Raw genomic sequence first — 19,034 nt, forward strand, 5'->3', positions numbered from 1 at the left:
TCAGCTCAGTTTAATTTTTAATCAGTCATTAAAAATACCATTTAATAAGAACTCATCCCTTTTAAACAGGTTAATAAAAAAATTAAGCTTAGCTGGAAGTTCAGCATGCTTCATTGTACTCAAAAATACAATGTTTCATGTTTTATATAATAGCTTTATTATCAAATGGCAAGAGACATTTAGTAATGACATCATGCAGGTATCACAAGTTCCAGAAGCTGAACAGGTCACCTAACAGCTTAAAAATCCCTTGCAATTAAAAAAACAAAGCTACATCTTCCTGATTTCCCGGTTTGTTTCATGGCAGCCACTGTTCTACGGTCAAAGTGTTATGGCTATCTCTTGGATCACTTGCTGGATTCCCTAAAGGAAAGAATAGGCTAGTACAGTATTCCACAGCACAGTGCTTTTTTGCCTTTTTCACAAGGCCTTCCTTGCTCTTCACAACCCTCAGAAGTAGTCCTCATGGGGTAGGAAACCGCCTGAGGCCGTTGGCAGCTGAAGATAAACACAGAAGGGACAGGTTAAAAAAACCGCTAACGTTTTGCAAAAGGAAAAAAAACTTATTTTCAACATTTCTAAGGTCTTAAGGCTTTTAGCCACTGTGATGGGAACCCAGCCTATGGCTGAAACACAACAGGTTTTTCAGTAACATAGCCTGATCCCATCTACACAGTGAAATGTAACTCAGTGAAAATGTCAAGTGATAGCATGATTCACATCAAATTGAAACACACTTCAGTTCCTTCTTTAGCGTCAAGGTTCCACCAAAACATTGGCTTTATACAGTATAGAAGGGATTTTACAACAGCATGTTATTGACCAGAAATTAAGACAAATTTTGAGAAAAGTCACTGGACAAAAAGTAGTAGGTAATTTATTCTGAGAGTTCACCTGCATGAAAAATTAACTATGCAGAAAAGTAGGCTGTAAATCTACAGCAACTTCACACTCAATAGTCCAGGGGACACTTGCTCACAACAGCTAAATTCACACTCAAATTTCCTATGGAATAAATCCCCTGGGTAGATGGCCTCTGAGATTAGAACTGCAGCAATAAAAATAATCACTGTTCAGTTTTAAATGCCAATAAAGTACACTTTTAGAGTAAATTCTAAACAACAAAATTGCTGAAGTTAAATGATCTTACAATAAACTTGCAAACAGAAGTGATATGAACTCCTTTATCTACCTAGCAAAAAATACCACTTACTGTGCAGCCCCGATTTAAATAAAAGACAAGTAGTGGATCAATAATATTTACTATATATTTACATGTAATACTGTGATGAAATGAAGGAGTCAATTAACATTATGTTACAAAATGAACAAAACCCTTTAAAGATACCAGTACCTTTCACATTATCACATTTATGAAACTGTTCTTTTACATCTCAATGATCTATCATATGATGAGTTAACATGAGGATACAGAGAAATAAACCCTTGAATTGGAACATATGCAAATGTGTCAACTCCCATTTCAGCAAGATACTTCAGGGGAACCAACTTTAAACATATAAGCAGCACTGGTTTCAGTAAAATAAACTTAAATGCACACCCCAGTTCCTTGCTGATCAGGGCCTCATTTTATGGGATTCCACTGACAACACAACAAACTACAACAGTTATAAGCATACAAGGGGAGGTATCATATACCTTATTGAGTGAATATATATATTTCTACTTAAAGGTGAATCATAGCTGATTGCCCATTGCCAGTTACTGACTTAACAGACAATGGAATCATCCTTTTGATTTTATATACACTGACACAAGAGCCTTCTGTTACGTGATGCTTTGAACATTATTTGGAATCAGCTCTTTAATAAAGAACTGCACCAATTTGTGTACCTGACATTTCTTCCAGCTAATCGAGCTGCAATGGAAAATTTTATATTCTTTATATATTGCTTGAGAAATGGTAATATTACACTGCTTAAAGTTAAAAATTTCTAAATCACTTGAGACCTGAAAGTTTTATATAATCATATGATCATTTTCTTAAATTTTTTCTTAAATTGGCAGGATAAATCTATGCAAGCAAAATATTGGCAAAATAATCAACATTAAAAAATTAAAATTAGAACTTCAAAGTCATCAGCCAGCCATGATAAAAATTCTAACCTGCTCTCTCCCTTCTAATATCCCTCTCCCAGAATAAAACTTTACTGAGGACAAGAGGAAATGATGTGACACTTCATTTTTGTTAATCCAGTTAGTAAAGCAGATGTAGGTTCAAGTATTTAAATCCACACAGCACTAATAAATAGAAGTAAACAATCAGGATAAGAATATCATTGTAGTTAAAGTACTGCAAAAAACCTTTGTTTGAGTGAGCACCGTTATTATATTATGCTATTATTTTGGAACTCCTAAAGGCAAAAAAAGAAGAGAAATTTTGTTGATGAGAAATGTACCCAGACCGAATCACATGCAAGCCTACAGAGAATGTTACAAAACTGGACTGAATAATTAAAGGGCTTTTTCCTGCAAGTTTTTTAAAGCATTATCTGTAGTTTATGTCTACATTACTATTTTTGCTCTGCATGTAATCAGAGCAAAGTGTTACATCTGTGTTTCCACTTCCCTCATCCTGAGGGCCACCCCCACCCCCCGCCCGCCAAAATAAAAGAGATGGTTTGGTTACAAAACTATATGCAGTACATTTCGGAACACAGTTCCTTCTATTTTAGGCCACATGTTCATTTAAAGACATTCTTATCAATCACAAGCCTCCCCTTTAATTGCTTAAGATCCAATAGAAAAGCAAATATACAAATATCAGAAGTGCTGATCCTGAGATGAAGTATGGGAAATTCTGGTCCGGTTTGATCCTTATTCAAACTTCTGTTTCAATTTCTTCTGGAAGACAGCTGGTAGGATGGAGAGGATGGCTAGAATCATGAGAACAAAAACAGAGTTCCAGGAAACAGCTTCCCCTGCTGTTGTAAGTTGGTACAGCGTTGTTCCTGCCTTAATGGCTACAAAGGACGGTGGTGCCACACCTGGAGTGGAGAATTAGAAGGGTAGGAGGGCAAAGGAAGAAAAAACAGCTTGTTATGGTGAAAAAACAGGAAAAAATCATAGATTAGTCATCCAACTTTTAACACCAAAAATTTCAGACGTTGTTGCCTTGTACTTTTTTTTTTTTTAAAAGAGGGGTGTAAATATAAAATTCAAAGACAAAAAAATTATCAGAAGAACTGTTTATATGCCATTTTAAATATTTTTAACACTAACTCAAACACAGAAGACTAAGAAATTAATCTCTACTCTTTAGCTCTGCAGATTTCAAGTTGTCTCTCTACAAACAGATTTAAGTTTATAAAGGAAAGATAGGGGTTGTTTCCCAAGCAGATTAGAAAGTATTTGCAAAAATATGCCCATTACAAAACTAAAGTGTTTAGCACTACATTAGTTAAATTATGAATTCACTCCTAGGAAGATATATTATGATGAACAAAATGGAGTGGGAAGGGGAGAAACAATCCTTCAGCTCAAAGTCACATACATCCTCACACAATTATGCTGAGCTGAAAATAGGAGCTTATGTAAGTTCACAGAAGTATTATAGTCATGGAGTGGAACAAAAAGTTACTAAGAAAGTGTTCATATAATGTATGTTTCCTTAAGCAAGTAATTAGCCTGGGCTCATTACTTCTCATCCAGTACATCAGACAGTCCTGATTACTAAAATCTTTTGATGCTATAAGCGCCACACATCGAAAATACAATATTCTTGTGTAATCTTTCAACTGGCCAGTAGGTGGTGATCTCCGCTGAACAACGCACACAGACACTAATAACAACCCTTCTGACTACCCTCAAACTGCAGTTCACTAGCCAGAATTCTTACCTAGAAAAGTGCCAATGAAAAAAACTTTCAATGGCACATTAATTACAGGAGAGGTTATATTGATAAACCAATTGGGAAGAAAAGGTGTTATTCTCAAAAATATTATGTAGTTAATGAGGTGTTCTCTGTGTCGTTCAACCTGCCAAAACAAAACAAAACAAAAAATCAGTTAAAAAATCCCTGCCTTGAAAATACACAATGATTTTACTACTAGAGGTTTGTTGGGGGGGTGGGGAGGGGGGTGGAGGGTGTATCTTTTGCAGAAATTTACAAGTTGCAAACATAAAAATCAGTTAAACAATGAGTGACTCCAGGAAGAGTCATCAGTGAATCACCTGTCAAATAGTACTGAAGGTAGTCTGGAAATACCAGTCTGTGGTAGGAGCATGGTGATGATGTGTCTGAATCAGCCAACTTAAACAGCAAACAAGCAATTCAGCACAGCAACAGGCCTAACTAACTTTAGCACAGCAACCTCTGCCTGTCTAACTGTAGCCCAATCAACACTGCCAGCTTATCATCCTCACCCTAAAGCTTTTGCAGGAACTAGCAATGAATTTTGTTCCTCAACCCGTTCTGTCCTAACTCATGATCAAACTTGAAACACAGCTGTATTCTTCACCTGGAAACTCACCCAGGTGATGGCTCTGAAGCTCATCAGCTGGCTGCTGCCAGCACCATTGCAAAACCTATCTACCCATACACTAGAACACCTAGCATCAACATTTACCCAGGAGCAACCACAATAGCCCCAACTTTATTTACAGTCCTAATTATATTCTCAAGTCTAGCCCAGCTCCTTACACTAGTACTACAAAGTCTCTTCTCCTTCCAGCCTGGCTTTAGCACATCAGCCCTTTCAAACAAGAACTGTAACCCCAAACCAAGCTGTAAGCATAGCAAAGCATCCACCATTTCTGGCCTATCCTGGCAGACCTTCACTAAGCCTAAGCCTAAGCCTAAACATGGTCATCTGGCCCCAGTTGAAACCAAACCTGGTCTGACTGCAATTCCATCTGAAACCTCATGTGGCAACTCACCCCAGCCACAGTCCTGTTTTTTCCCCCCAACTTTAGCTTCAACTGCAACACTAAAGTCAGTAGTCCTACTGTCATTCAGTAATACCATTGTGGGTTTTTTTTAATCTTAATGAAGGACAAATATTTAAACATTGATTAATCCTGTATATAAAATGTCTTAGCCCTCAAAATGCAAGCATGATACAGTCCAGTTAACCTGGAAACAGTGAGATATAAGCTGCACATGCCATTACATAATTTTAAACCACATATCCAGTTCTGCTAATGGAAATAGTAACCATTTGCCACTCAGAATAGCCTCAAGATTATACTGCAATGTTAAGATTTACTTGGGTCAAGAGTCAAAATACTACTATGTTATTTAATAAGGTCACTTGTGCAGGACAGCTCCACATCTTACCTAATGAGGAACAAATTTAAAGTATTTTTGCGATTCAAAAATCTTGAACAGAATACATAGTTAGTTGTGCTTCATAATTGCCAGAAAAGAAATCTGTTTGAACATGTTTCAGAGTATCAAAGCAAGAGACATGAGGTCAAAGAGTAATCACACTATGATTTTGTATTGCAAAAAATCTTGAACTTCATCTGAGAATTAACACTTGCTGAAACTAATGTTACCAGACACTGTAAGAGAAAGCTTCTAAATGCTCCAACTACAATAAAATCTTCAGATTAAGGTTTTGCAATCAGACATACTGCTATGGGTTTTCCTCCCCTATAAAAAACACAAACCCCGCCTTCATTAGTTTTGATGCATAGAGAGCTATTACTTTAAATTGAAACTGGAGAGGTTTCCCATTGACATTGGCTAAACCAGGGGGGATTATCAGTTGCAAACTCTTCCTAGGTAAAAACAGCTTCCTCCCCAAAAATACTATAAAACCAGGAATACCCCCCCACTGTTTAAAAACACTCAGAGAAAGTAATTACACAGTATCAAAAAGGAGTCAGAATCCTTTGTTTGTAATTAGATACATGAGCACAAGACCCCCTAGTTTTCCATGCTATTCCACTATACATTTTCTATCATAAATTTCAGCATCTCTAGAAACCTTACCTGTTCTGACCATTTTACTGCTTTTTCTGTTAAATATCTGTACACAACAGGACGTCCCACTAGGTATGAAAGCATATAGCAGAATGAAGCTCCAAGTCCTGAGCACTTAAAAAAAAAACAAAAAGACAAAAAAAAAAACAAACAAATGAGCAGAAACTCTACTTCATCTTAGCCTTATATCCCTATTAACTACTCTGGCTAGAAAGAGCCTGCTTCTGTGTGGCCCTCCATTGAGGCTGAAGGGCTCTCCTTCAGCAGTATGTACACACTCCCTAAAAATGTTGTTGACCCAAGACAGTTCCTTTATTTCCAAGGCATTTAGATCAATCTTAACATTCAAAGTAGACAATGTTGATTATTTATCAGTTAATATTGAGTGCTTCTACAGTTTTAAGATTTTGAACAGTGAAAGCTTTGCAAATAAGGAGCACAATGGCATTGAAGACATTCAAACTTGAATTTCATCGACTTGCTCCTCCATACCTACTCAATTATCTCATTCTTACGTAGTAAGGCTCATTGTGACTGCATCTTCTATACACAACATTTTTTGAAGCTTGTCAATAACATACATTTAATATCTTAAATTAAGCTTCTTGGGTATTTAAGGCATTTAAAAACAGATGTGTTTTGCAGTGTAATAATAAAAATGCAGTAATCATGTTCTGAAATTACAATCAGGTTCTGGTGGATGCTAGCCAAATTTAAAGTAAAGGAAACTGTGGCTGATTCACACTCAGGTCCCTCTTATTAAGAAAACTTGGAGAAACTGTTTAGTCTTTTGAATCATCACCAAATGCTACAGTGAATTTTGTGGGTAATACCATTCTCACAACAGAGCTGAATGAAAACTCATTCATTCCTCAGAAACTAAAGTATACCCCTACTTCACTCAGACTCTGATCATTTCAAACCGGAAGCTGTTCAGATGCTTCACTGTATTCCAAACAGTTTGTGAGGGGATATATTTCTACCTATTCTCCATACTTACCAGACAAACAAGAAACAAGGCCAGCGGGAAGGGGTAAAGAAACCCTGACAGGATACTGAGAAATATAGACCCAGGAATAGCAAATGTTTGCAAGCTGGATGCATCTTAGTTAAGAAAAAGAAACATTTTTAAAAAGCTACCCAATTCTGAATTTTATAAGCAGTCAGGATACATACTGCAATTTGTAAAAGCATAAATATAAATAGGCATATCCTCTAAAGATCCTTACTTCAAAATACATTTGCAAAGTAGCACAAGAAGCCCAAGCACAGAGAAACAAGGGGTAGATTCATCATTACACATAGAAAAATAAGTCACTAAATAAAAGCTGTACTACATTTTTCTCTTTATCTCTGCTACAATTGACACTGGGGATTTATTGTGACATTACAGGAAATGCATACTTCTGCTTTTACATTGTTGACTACAGATATACAGATTTCAGGTATTGCCTCTGAAAAGCTCACAGAACTCTCCAAGCCCATACCTACTATGAGTTTCATGGAAGACTGACAGGTATGAAGGCAATTACGACTTCCTCACAAATAGGCATGCTGCATTCGCTAGATAACCAGGATACCAATCACTAATTTCAGTCAGAATTTTTCAAAAAGGCAAAAATTAAGTTTCTGCAGCGTAAGCAAACACACTGCTGAGATTAAGGCTTGCTAGGCATACTTAAGACTATGATGTATTGCCCACTTTGGATAGAAATCTTATAAAGCAAAAAAAAAAAATCTGCACACTATTTTATCCAAGTTGAATTGACTGAAGTATCAAAAAGCCAACTAATCTTCCTTTATATTAAGTCCATTACAACCAGTACAGCTTTTTTTCTAAGCAAGTGTCAAGGTTCTGAGATAACTGTAACATACTTGTCAACTGATCACAGTCTATTGCTGACACAGTAAATGTCACATCAGCTGATATAGTAGTTCAATAAACAGGCAATTCTGTTCTACTACTTATTAATATATAAACTCTAACATTTTAATTTTCTTCATAAATCTATTCTTTGTGAACTACACTTAAAAAGAATGAGCTAGAGGATAATTACTAATGGCACATTCAGCACTGATTTTTCTCCAAGTTATGAAAGCCTCCTGCATTAAACTATGAAACAGACCTCTTATACAGCTCTTTAAAGTTACTAACCTTTAGTTAAGTGTTCTAGTTAAGAGTGTGTTTAATGATTAATTAATATATTCAGCACTCAGGAAAAAAGTTAACACAGAACACAGGTAGCCTTTGCGTCTCCCTAGACAGAAAGTACTTCAGAAATTTAGTGCTCTCAAAGGAAATAGAGATTTGTTTTTTGAATGTAGGCACTACAGAGATGAAAGAAGGCTCAAAATGCTTTCCTTGAGAAACGCTGTAAAATATCCTGTAAATTACTCTTATATGGCACTTTTGAATGTTTCAAGGAAGAATAGTGCAGTAGTCTCAGTTTTCCTTTAGAATCAACAGCAATTTCTGACTGGCAATTCAGTTTGCAGTTAAAAAAGTTACTGTAACACTAAAATGCGACCAAGTCTAATACCAAAGTTAAAATCTGGTCCATAACAGACACAGTCAAGGTGAAGCTACATGCAAATCCCCAACAGCACTTACTACTATACATGCACACATCAATTTCCTTCTACTCAATCCTTTCTTACAGTCCAAAAAGCATACTGAAACACAGAAGAAATTTTTCTAGGTTCAAAGATTTTGGAATATTTGTGTCTATTTATAAACATACCTAGGTTATGTTAGCCTCCTTCACCCATGATCGAGAATTTATAAGTTTGTATTTTTCACTTCTTTTTCAGAGAAATACGACTACATCTAAACTACCTTTTATATCAGAAAAAGGATACAAAACATATGTGGCAAAATAAGCCACTAATACTTGAACATAAAATGTGTCCTTATATTTGGACAGGACTTTTCCCAAGGCCTTTGCATCATCCATATCTCTAGGAACCTTTATACATTCTCTTTCTTCTCTGGGGGAAAAAAAAAAAAAAGCAAGCCAGAATGGTGGTAAATATAATCAAACAGCATAGTAAAATTATTTACTGAATATATAGATAATTAGATACACCACACCACTAAACTACAACCTCAGCAAACAAACTATGATTATTGTTGTGATAATGTTCTCAGATGAACACTTAATATTTACAGTGTTTTGTATTAGAAAATCCTCAATTTTAGGTACTTGCAAACCATATTTTTTTATTCATTACAATAACCTGCTTCATTTCTAGGATTATTTTTTCTTCTTACCAAGTACCGATCAGAAAGAAATAATTACTCAAACCAAACCTTGGCAACTGAACAGCAGTCAACATTTCAGCCAAAACCAACTGTAACTGCCTCAACACTAGGGTCTTAACATTTGAAGTGCAACAAGAGCAGCAGAGCTTTACCTCACAAACAAACAAAGCTTTAAGAGCAAAATCTCATGTCACACCTTAATCTGGTGCAACCCTGGGCAGCATAGTTGAGTGTCCTCTCTTCCTCTGTATCAGACTTAGTGATTGGACTGTTGCAAACTGAACTTGTTGAGCAACTTAATCAGACAGAAAATTAACTACTAAAAGAAAAAAAGAAAGTTGTCAGACAAGCAGGCTTCCATCTTGTCAAACTATCTACCTTCCCAACACGAGTACTAGATGCAACAAAAAGGAGGAAAAGGGAACGTGAAGCTTAGATATGAAGGAAGAAGGATGCCCCCTTTTGATAACAGCCTCCAGTTATACCAGTGCACAAGGCACTTTAAAATAAACCTAGCCCTAACCAACCATGTTTTGGCAATCAACCGAAGAAGGTTAAGAACATAGTGAGTTATCCTTGCTAATGTGACAGGGGATAACTTTTCAAAACATAGTATCTCAACTGTGCAACAGAAACCCTAGGTCAAGTACAACTCTGTTTACACAGATCCTACCAGTTAGTATTTCAATATTAAGCTTTGTGTCCTGACATTCTAGGTTATAAACTCAAATTCCCTTTTAAAAAAATAAGGTTATGTCTATTATTAACTCACGTCAGTTTAAAAATCACTTAACCCCACACAGGCTCCTCTACAATTTGATACTGAATGAAAAGCAAACAAATTAATCTTTCCTGACATACTTACTCACTAAGTTGTGGGAAATTTTTATATACTAGGAACATAAGGAAAGCAGCTGATAAGAAGATGGACACTAAAATAAGAAGTGACGTCCGAGCTGATCCACCTTCTGCCCGAGCTTTCCCTGAAATTAAACAAAAACAAAGTTAAATAACCAAACCAAAATAACAACAAAAAGAAAACCCTCACATCTTATAACAGATTTCAAACTTATACTTTAAGGAAATGTTAAGTGAACATTTCTCTGTGAACATAATCTTCCCACCAATGCTTTCAATAACATATACAACACATTGCTCACACTCCCTGAAAGCTATCAAACAAATCTGAGGTTCTTACACCGGCAAACATCCTACAGAAGTCAACTTCTATGATCTGTAATATTTTAAGCCTCAATTAATAAATAAATTTGTAAAGAGAAAAAAGAGCAAAACAAAGCACCTCATACATATTTTTTCCTTTTTGACAGAAATCTTCTGCCAGTCTAGTTAACTAGAGGTTTAACTCAAAGTTAAAACTTCAGTATGTACAATGCAACTTTGAAACATGCTCATTAACAGATTTTTTTCCTTTTTTCTCCTAAGAAAGAACACCTGGCACAGCCACCAGCCAGTTAGGTGAGACACACTCATCAGGAGAAAACATATGTAAACACAAACACACACAAGCCTGAGATATGAAGATTACAGTTCTCAGACTTGGGATTACACAAATTTTACACTCATATAAAAAGACTTCTCTTGGATACATCCATGTAAGTTTTTATTAGCCTTTAAATTCTTGTGTAAAGGATGTAATGGGAATATAATAAGTGACACACATTTTAGGTCTCTTCTATACTTTAGATTTTTACCAATACGACTATATATGTGCAATACACTGATTAGCACAAGTACAGCTATACACACAAAGAATTTTAAACAGAAAAATAAACAGTAAGAAGTCTCTGCATCCACACTAGAGTGTGTATGCGTGCACATATCAAAACACTGCTAGGCTAGCACAGCTTTGTGGCGAGCGTCAGTCTCGGTCACCTGAAGAACACAAAAAACGCCACGGCTGTATTTTCATTCGTAGGTGCTGGTGGCACGACTACAATGCCAACGCACAACATTCAACCGGGTCGCACTGCCACCTCTCTGTTGTGAAACACAGCAAAAGGATGATGAAACCCACGGATGAAACAGAGCCGACTGGACGAACTGGCAATTTTACTCGCTTTAATGTTTTTCACTTTGAGGTCAGCGTGATCCCACAGGTGTGCACTGGCTCTGCTAAGGCCGAAGGCAGCATCCCCATAGCAGTCACAAGCACGAATAACTCACCCGTGGTTATTTTAATAACATCTTCTTCAGAGAGGAACAGAAAATTAAAAAAAGAAACAAAAACAACAAGGGAAAAAAAAACCTCAGAGGACGGAAAAGGAAAATACAGCGAACTGCACTTTCTGCCACTGCCCCTTTTTGCACTACAGCCGTACCGCCGGTGGAATAACACACCCGCACACGAAACCCACGCGCGTTTCCTCATTACCGTGTGTGTGGGACGGGCTGCTGCTCCATTTCGACCCCCGGCCCTGCCCCGGGCAGCGCCTGACAGGCCCCGCGAGACGGAATCCCGCCTCACCGCAATCCCGCCTCACCGCCCCCACCCCGGCCCCGCTGAGGCGGCCGCGCTGCCGCTCTCCCGCCCAACCGACCGCGCGCGGTCGGTTGAGCGGTCGGTGGACCGTTTGTGAGGAAGAGGTCTCGCGCTCCCGCCGCCCCAACCCCCGGCACCTTCTAGAAGCTGCCGCTGGTGCCTGGCGCTCTCCGCCGCCGCTTGACAAGGCCCGCGCTCCGCCGCCCTCCGCTGCGCCATGACTCCGCGTTCCCCCGGGGCCCGCCGGCCGGCGAATCGGGGTCAAGGCAGGCCTCGCCGGCACCGAGAACGGCGGGAAGGAGGCGGGACCGGCCGCTCCTCCTCTCCTCTCCTCACCCCACCGGGTCGCGGTCGCGCTCCCGCCCCCGCCGCCGCACAACGCATGCGCTGCTGCGGCGTGCCGCTTTTCTGAGGGGCATTACGGGCTTGCGCTTCTGCGCCGTGGTGTACGGGAGCACGTGTCGGGCTTCACGTCGTGAAATGCGGCGGTGGGTTAGTGACGGTAAATACGGTAACGCCTCCTCTCCGGGACCGTCCGTATGGGTACATACGGTAATCGGGAGTGCGCTCAATAGGGGTGAATACGGTGCGGGGCGCCCCCTCAGCGCGGCGGGGTGGTGGCGCCCCAGCCCGGCCTCCTCGGCCCCGGCTGGACTTAAAGGCCGATCGTGCCTGCGGGCAGCAGGATAAACCCGTCTGCGGGCCTGGTTTGCCTCGGTAACGGCGTGAGAGCGGCTTTACTTCTGTGAGCGGGGGCGGGAGCTTCCCTCAGAGAGAGGGCGGCGGGAGCCCCTCGGCGGGCGCTGCGGGCGGTTGGGTCTCCGGAGCAGTGGTGGGCTGTGAGGGAAGGGGAAACCTCGTTTGATTTTTACAGTTAGGTGTTTAGGTTTTCGAGCCGGCTTGTTCCTCTCTTTCGAGAAGAAAGCTTGAGTGCGCTGTTTCAAATGAGCCGGATTGGTCTTTCCCGGGAGGAAAGAAAACTCCACTAGCTGTCTCGGGATTTTCTTCATGTCTCTTTCTGTCAGTAAGAAGGTTTGAAATCCCTCAGCAAAGCTAGAGTGTCATGTCCCGATGTTCACAGACGCCTTGGCATTCAAGCCGAATCTGACCTTGAAGCACCTATTTCTTCATGCACTCTTGGCAGCAGGACATCTGTTAACCTTTCAACTCTCCCCACCAGCGAGAAGTGTTACAGTAAGCGTTCTCCAGAGAACACTCTGAAACTGTGCAGACAACACTCATTGCATAAGCTTCTGGGCAGACTTGTTGGCTGAGGGAGGTAGGGTGACACACAATCTCCCCTCTTCCAGCTGTATCTACTTATAAATCTCTAGTCCTTCTTCAGGGTCTTCTAGAAAGGAAGCTCTTATGAGAGAGCTGGACACCGTTCTAAGACTTAACTTCGGGCTCATTTATCTGAATACTCTGGCTGCAACTAACTTTATACCATGAGTAAACATGTCTTTTAAAATTGCTTGTACAGGATACAACAGATAAGTAATTTTATAGCAGTAGAATTTTACAGATTGTATTTCCTGAGATCATAGCTCTTTATAAAGCAGTGAGGAAGATGCAGTTCAGCACACAGCCGGCCTCTTAAAAGCGTTGCTTTATTGCCACACTGTACAAAAAACCACTCATGTTACAGTCTGCCTACAGCAGGTCTATGATTCATTTAAGATCTAAATAGTCTAATATGCTACTACACAAGTAAAGCCCCTGCCAAATCCAGCGGGAGGAAATAATCCAAACTATAAATTGTGATCAGATTCCAAATAAAGCTTCAACTCAAGAGCAGATTCCAAATGAAGCCATAATTTACTCAGAATTTCTTACATTTAGAATCAAATTATGTAAAATTATTTCATTAAATCATGTAATTCACTATTTCAATGTTTTTAATTGGTATTTCAGAAATGCTAGTGCCCTGAGGAGCCAGTCAGGTCTATGAACTTGTTGCTCTGGGCATTGGTGCCAGATGACAGAATCCTTTGTTTTTTCAAACCCTTTCACTAGAAAATTGTACATACTAGCAGGATGGGAATTGCTGACATCGTAGCAGATGATAGCATTTTTCCCCTATTGTAAATGCACATCATGTTTGTCATCTCTCTTTGATTATCCCATTGCTTCTGGTACTCCAGGTAAAATGATTCAAACACTGAGACTTCTTTCTTGTCTGGATAACTTCTGACAAAACATCAAATAGATACTAAACTGAAGAATGTTGCAAGTAAAATTGTAAATCAGATCATTATGCAGAAAATTGTTTACCAAGTCATCTTGAAACCAAGGAGAAAAAGCACGTACTGAAAGATGTAAATAAAATACGTACCGCAATTTAAAAGCTGTAGAGTACATTCTAAATGCTGCAAGGGCTTTCTCTTATTTTGGTGTAGTGGTTTGCACGGTGGGGCATGAATCCCAGTTTGGCATGTTTGTTGTTCAGTAATCACTCAGAGCCAGGGAGTCTGGCAGAGCCTGCCTCAGTGGATGTCTCACTTCTAATTAACCTGCTTTGTATTGTGTAGCCCCTCTGCGTTACGCAAATGCAGGTAACCTGACAACACAGATAGGGCTAACATATGACTCTTGCTAAATTCTTTACAGTTCCCACTGTCCAAGACACCACTGTAAGACATACAACAAACAATTACAGCAATACAAATTTGCTCCATGTTTCCCCTTCTACTCAGTACAAGTGCATGGCCTGCAGAAGGTTCCCAGGACGCTGATTCTTCAGTAATCTCCCAGTGTTAGTATATATCTCATTAAAAATAGAGATGATAACTCCGATCATCTCAGTGTTATGGAGCTCCAGCTTTCTGAATTGCTGCCAGAGTGAAATTTAGGGATTCATAACTAGATTACTTTGAAGTTGAAATATACTGCATAAGTGATATTTGTTAGACTAGATTATCAGAAGACTCTCAGACTGTCTTATGCTGTTCTTGTTTCCCCTTAGGGGGCATACTGCTGTTGTGAATGTGTTGGCTATTTTACTAAACATTGAAACTGTCAGTGGTATTCAGTATCTGCTGACAATTTAAATAGTCACCTCTAAGATGTCCACACCTGACAAATACCAGCAGAACCTTTGCATTCACTCAGGAAAAAAAAGGGACATGTCTGGGGAATGTTCCTTAGGACTCGCTCTGTAAATAAAATAACTCAGAACCTCTATTTAAAACATTAAATTAGATTCATTTACTGGAAAGAAAGCAAAGAATGAAAAAATATCACCATAAGCTACATCCCTTACGTGTTCAGAAGAGAAAGAGTTTTGGTAACTGGAACTCAGTGTGTGATCAAGGAAACTTCTGACACATGGTTGAGATCAGCAGTGCTGGAAACAGCTTCACTCCATAGTGTACTGAGAACAATAGCTGTGGACTGAAAATAGATTTACTCTCTTCACATATAAAGTATCCTCAATACATAATGTATAACTTCATAAACAACATAAAATCTCCTCTGTCTTTGGAGCTTCTTTCCCAGCCCCTCGTGACAGAGAACATATGCTGCACAATACTGTGTTCAGCAGAGAAAGAATGATAGAAGTGCTCTGGTCTCCAGCTGGAGTTTGCTCAGTGGCTTTACCAGTGGGAGCAGCACTCTCTGTACTTGGAGGCTGTGGACTGAATAAGGAAAGTACCCACAAGCTTTATATGAATTGGGTTTTGGAAAATAAATATATCTTAAACTCAGAATATGAGTTCTTTCAAATTCTATGTGAACCAAAAAAAAACCTGCCTTTTTTGACCACTGGAAAGAAACAAAATATATTGCCAATTACTAGGGCGGCAGCTAAGTGGTCAGCTCTGTGAAGTCACTTCCTTCTGTGGGTGGTTGGATGGAACGCTTTATTTTTATCAAATTGAAAGAGATGCCTTCCCACAGCACAAAAAAACTTGTATTTGCTTCTTTTTTAAATCATGCCTAGATGGACTGATGGAGCACGTGTCACATGGCTGAGTCATTGACACTGCCAATGCTTTGTAGAGTGAGTCATGCTAATTGTCAGCAAGAGGAAGGAGGAAGAGAGACTGAGAGTGATCCTACTCCGGAGAGCTTCTAGCTGACAATTATCAAAGACGGGAGCATTAATCAATAAGTAAATCATAGGTTTAATTTCTTAAGGAGGAGAAGTGCAGATTTAGAACCCTTTTCTCCTGCTTTCCCTTATTATTATCTTCTTTCTGACCACTACAAACAAAACTGCATTGTTTTAAGGTTTTCATGATGTATAGATATGGCAAGAAATTACTCTGTTGCAACTAACAGTTTAAACTTTAGAATAAAGCAGCTGATTTTGCTTTACACAGAGCAGGGAGCTACTTTGCTGGCATCTCAGAGAGGCAGTAGCTTGCGAAAAGAAACAGTAACAACCCGAAAGGCAATGACACCAGAGGAGTGCCCAGCTGTAACATTTAGCTGGACAACCTTCCAGGTTCAGAGTGCCTGCTGTTCCTCATGCCTGCTCATAAGCCATCACAGAGCCTGAACACTGTTCCTGCAGAAACATGTGCACAGACAGCATGATAGGTCACATCATTCCTTACGTTTCTTGAAAAGGACTTTGCATAGGTGCTTTCTTCCTGTACTTCTTCCCTGGCCTGGTTAGGATTGGGGTGGACAAAGCCTGAAGTTTATGAGCACTCAGCATATTGTCTCTGGTTGGTTTTGAGTCTGTCATGGCTCAGTGATGGTGCCAAGTTGTCTCTCAGCATGGGTGCTGGTGTTGCATGCTGAGGTGACAGTGACTTCCCAAACACAACAGTAATCCCAAAGAAAGAGAAAGTACACTGCTTGAACCAGTTCAGAAAGGAGGCTAGCCAGAGGCCTTCCTCTTGGAGCACCAATGTGGAAAGAAGCTGGCAAAGAAGAGTCTGATACAGTCATTCTGAGGCAACTACAAGAGGTCTGTAGTATAGCAATACATACATGCAATACCTAGGAGTCTGCTGGAGTTAAGATTGCCTTATCAAAAGTTTTGAACAAAATCATGCTAGCAGATCCATTTTTAATCAACAAAGGAATTTGTTTTCTGTGGCAGATGCATTTTTTTTATTCCACCTTTGCCTTAAAAAAAGATTTACGGTCCTGTGAAACCTGTATCTGGGGTGTAAGTGTTAACCAATGGAGTTACACCCTTGTAATTCTCCAAGTTGTGCAGGTGTTCTTGTTATATTAAAGATCTTTCCCCAGCTTCATTTATATCACTTGGGAAGAAAATCAAGACGACAAAATCAAATATACAACTACACTAATAAAAACAAGCTTTAACAGTTAAAAATTTTTGAAAGCATCCACTTCTCAGTTCTCCCAAGTATGATTTTGCTGGAGTACAATTAAAAATGCTTGAGTACTGTGTAAACCAAGCAATACCTGTCAGATATTAAACCTTTAACATTTATTTGATTGTCATTCTATCCAAATTCTAATTTAAACCAAAAAAACTTATGTCCTTGGCAAGGAATGGGGTTTGTGTGTTTTGATGAGCTCATACTTCATATTTTCGTTAGCTATGTTAAAGTTTGAGAATGTAACATGAATAAGCATCTGCACAGAAGACAAGTTACGATGGAATGCACTGATTAAAATGAACAGAAAAATGTCACCAGCAAGTGAGATAAATAAAAATAACCACATATTTGTAGCTGGATAGCTCTGCTTGTGTGAATGAAGAATTAGAAGTATCTTGGTTCCAGAAGAAGAGGTAATGAAAGCTTTTATTTATAAAAGTCAGTGCTCAAGGACAGAAGCTGAAAAATATATTAAACAGAAAGTGAGAACAAAACTTGTAAGCATTAAAATGAGTTGAATCTGAACCCCAGAATCATAAATGTTCAGATTTGTTTCTCTCCTGGTATTTTTTTATAGAAGGTATGTTTTTTAATTCCTATTGTCCATTTTATGTACAGTTGTACATTTTATGTACATACTGTACATATGTACCTACTGTACTGTATGTACACGCTGTACAGATTTATGTGCAAATGTACAAAATGCCCATTTTTAATAGTATGTACCTGTTTTTATTACTGCTTAATTAATGAGAAACACAGTAAGATGGATAGCTATGATGTTTCTATCCCCAAAGGTAAAAATAAAAGCCAGATTCTCACTTCTGATGCAGCTCTTGTTCCTGATTAATTGTTCATACATCACCTTAAATAGCCAGCTAAATTTTTTTTTCTATATCACAGGTGCCAATAGTGTGCATGAAATGGGGAAAAAAACTTTTCTAGTTAGTCTGCCATATCCTCTATTTGAATGCAAGAAGACAGGAATTAAAGGTTATTTTGTCTTGCTGCAAATTAAGAGTGAAACATACCCTGTAATAAGTTTATGCCATCCCACAAAGGGTCATGAAAGCTCCATCAGGTTCTTTAGATGTCGTATCAACCTTCAGAAGCCTTACTTCTAATTCTACTGTGTTTTTTTTCCCCAGACTCAGAAAGACTTTCTCTAAAAAGACAAAGCTCTTATTAAAAAAACCTGGAAAAGAGGAAGTTCTCATCACAGTACAGGGAATTTCAAGTGTCCTCCTGGCAGAAATAAGTAACTTACTGTTTGTAACAGGAAGAGGGCTGAACAACTCCACCTCACTGTCGATTACCTCATCCCAACTCTTAGTCTGGCCTGCAGCTTCCGAGTTCTGGGAACAGGCTCAGGCAGAAAATATGTTGAAGAGTTCAGCCAGTGTCAGCTTTTTAAGATAGGTAGCAAGGGAAGTAAAAATATTTCCAAAGCAGGAAAATCTTCCTAGCACCTTATTCTTGCTCAGTGTCTCTTTCTTCAAAGCTCTCTGTGGGCACCTGTGAAGCACAGCACAACCCACACATAGTGGAGCACAGCGCTGTAGGGAGAGGCCAACTTGAGCAGCAGTCCAAATCATGGACAGATAAAAGGGAGGCAGCAGAAGAGGAGAGTGAGTATGCGGCCCTGCAAAGAGGGTCCTTGCTTGACTCAAAAACAGCTGCACAAGACTTCAGTCATGCAGTGCTTATCCGCAGTTGAGGTATTTATAATCTGGCGTTTATTACTTGTGATAACTATCACATTTGTAAATCTCCATGCAGAGAATGTATATGCCCTTATTCTGGAATACACCCGTTAGTCGTGATTCATATTTAATACTAGGTTAGGATTAAATGTAATGATCAAATTTATACCCTGTTTGCAGCTGAATTTATACTAACATAGCTGAAAACTCAAATATTTCCTAAGCAGGAATATGTTCCTTCAAGGATTCCTTCTAATTTGTAACAATGAGGTAGCTGGACATACCTGTCTGCAGGGCAAAAGTTCCCAAATCT

General features: G+C 39.1%; 1 protein-coding gene across 4 annotated transcripts; it reads right to left on the reverse strand.

Moving 5' to 3' along the window:
• On the reverse strand, positions 1 to 12,097 carry TMEM41B (transmembrane protein 41B). 4 transcript variants are annotated; one of them, XR_012653171.1, is made up of 9 exons: positions 11,850 to 12,097; positions 11,397 to 11,420; positions 10,078 to 10,195; positions 8,810 to 8,938; positions 6,951 to 7,044; positions 5,960 to 6,064; positions 3,860 to 3,998; positions 2,780 to 3,008; positions 1 to 498 (listed from the first exon to the last, which is right to left on the reverse strand). XR_012653171.1 is itself a non-coding variant. In XM_075048050.1 (8 exons), exons 1-8 carry the CDS (start codon positions 11,929 to 11,931, stop codon positions 2,839 to 2,841), a joined length of 861 nt encoding a protein of 286 aa, XP_074904151.1. In that variant the 5' UTR covers positions 11,932 to 12,097; the 3' UTR covers positions 1 to 2,838. The 4 variants fall into 4 exon arrangements, 3 of the variants coding, with proteins under 3 accessions (XP_074904151.1, XP_074904153.1, XP_074904154.1); XM_075048050.1 differs by having other exon boundaries at positions 1 to 3,008; XM_075048052.1 differs by lacking the exon at positions 11,397 to 11,420 and having other exon boundaries at positions 1 to 3,008; positions 11,850 to 12,095.
• Positions 12,098 to 19,034: the final 6,937 nt, after the last annotated feature.

The sequence above is a fragment of the Buteo buteo genome, chromosome 16 (assembly GCF_964188355.1).
Source record: "Buteo buteo chromosome 16, bButBut1.hap1.1, whole genome shotgun sequence".
In the NCBI taxonomy this organism is placed as follows: Eukaryota; Metazoa; Chordata; class Aves; order Accipitriformes; family Accipitridae; genus Buteo; species Buteo buteo.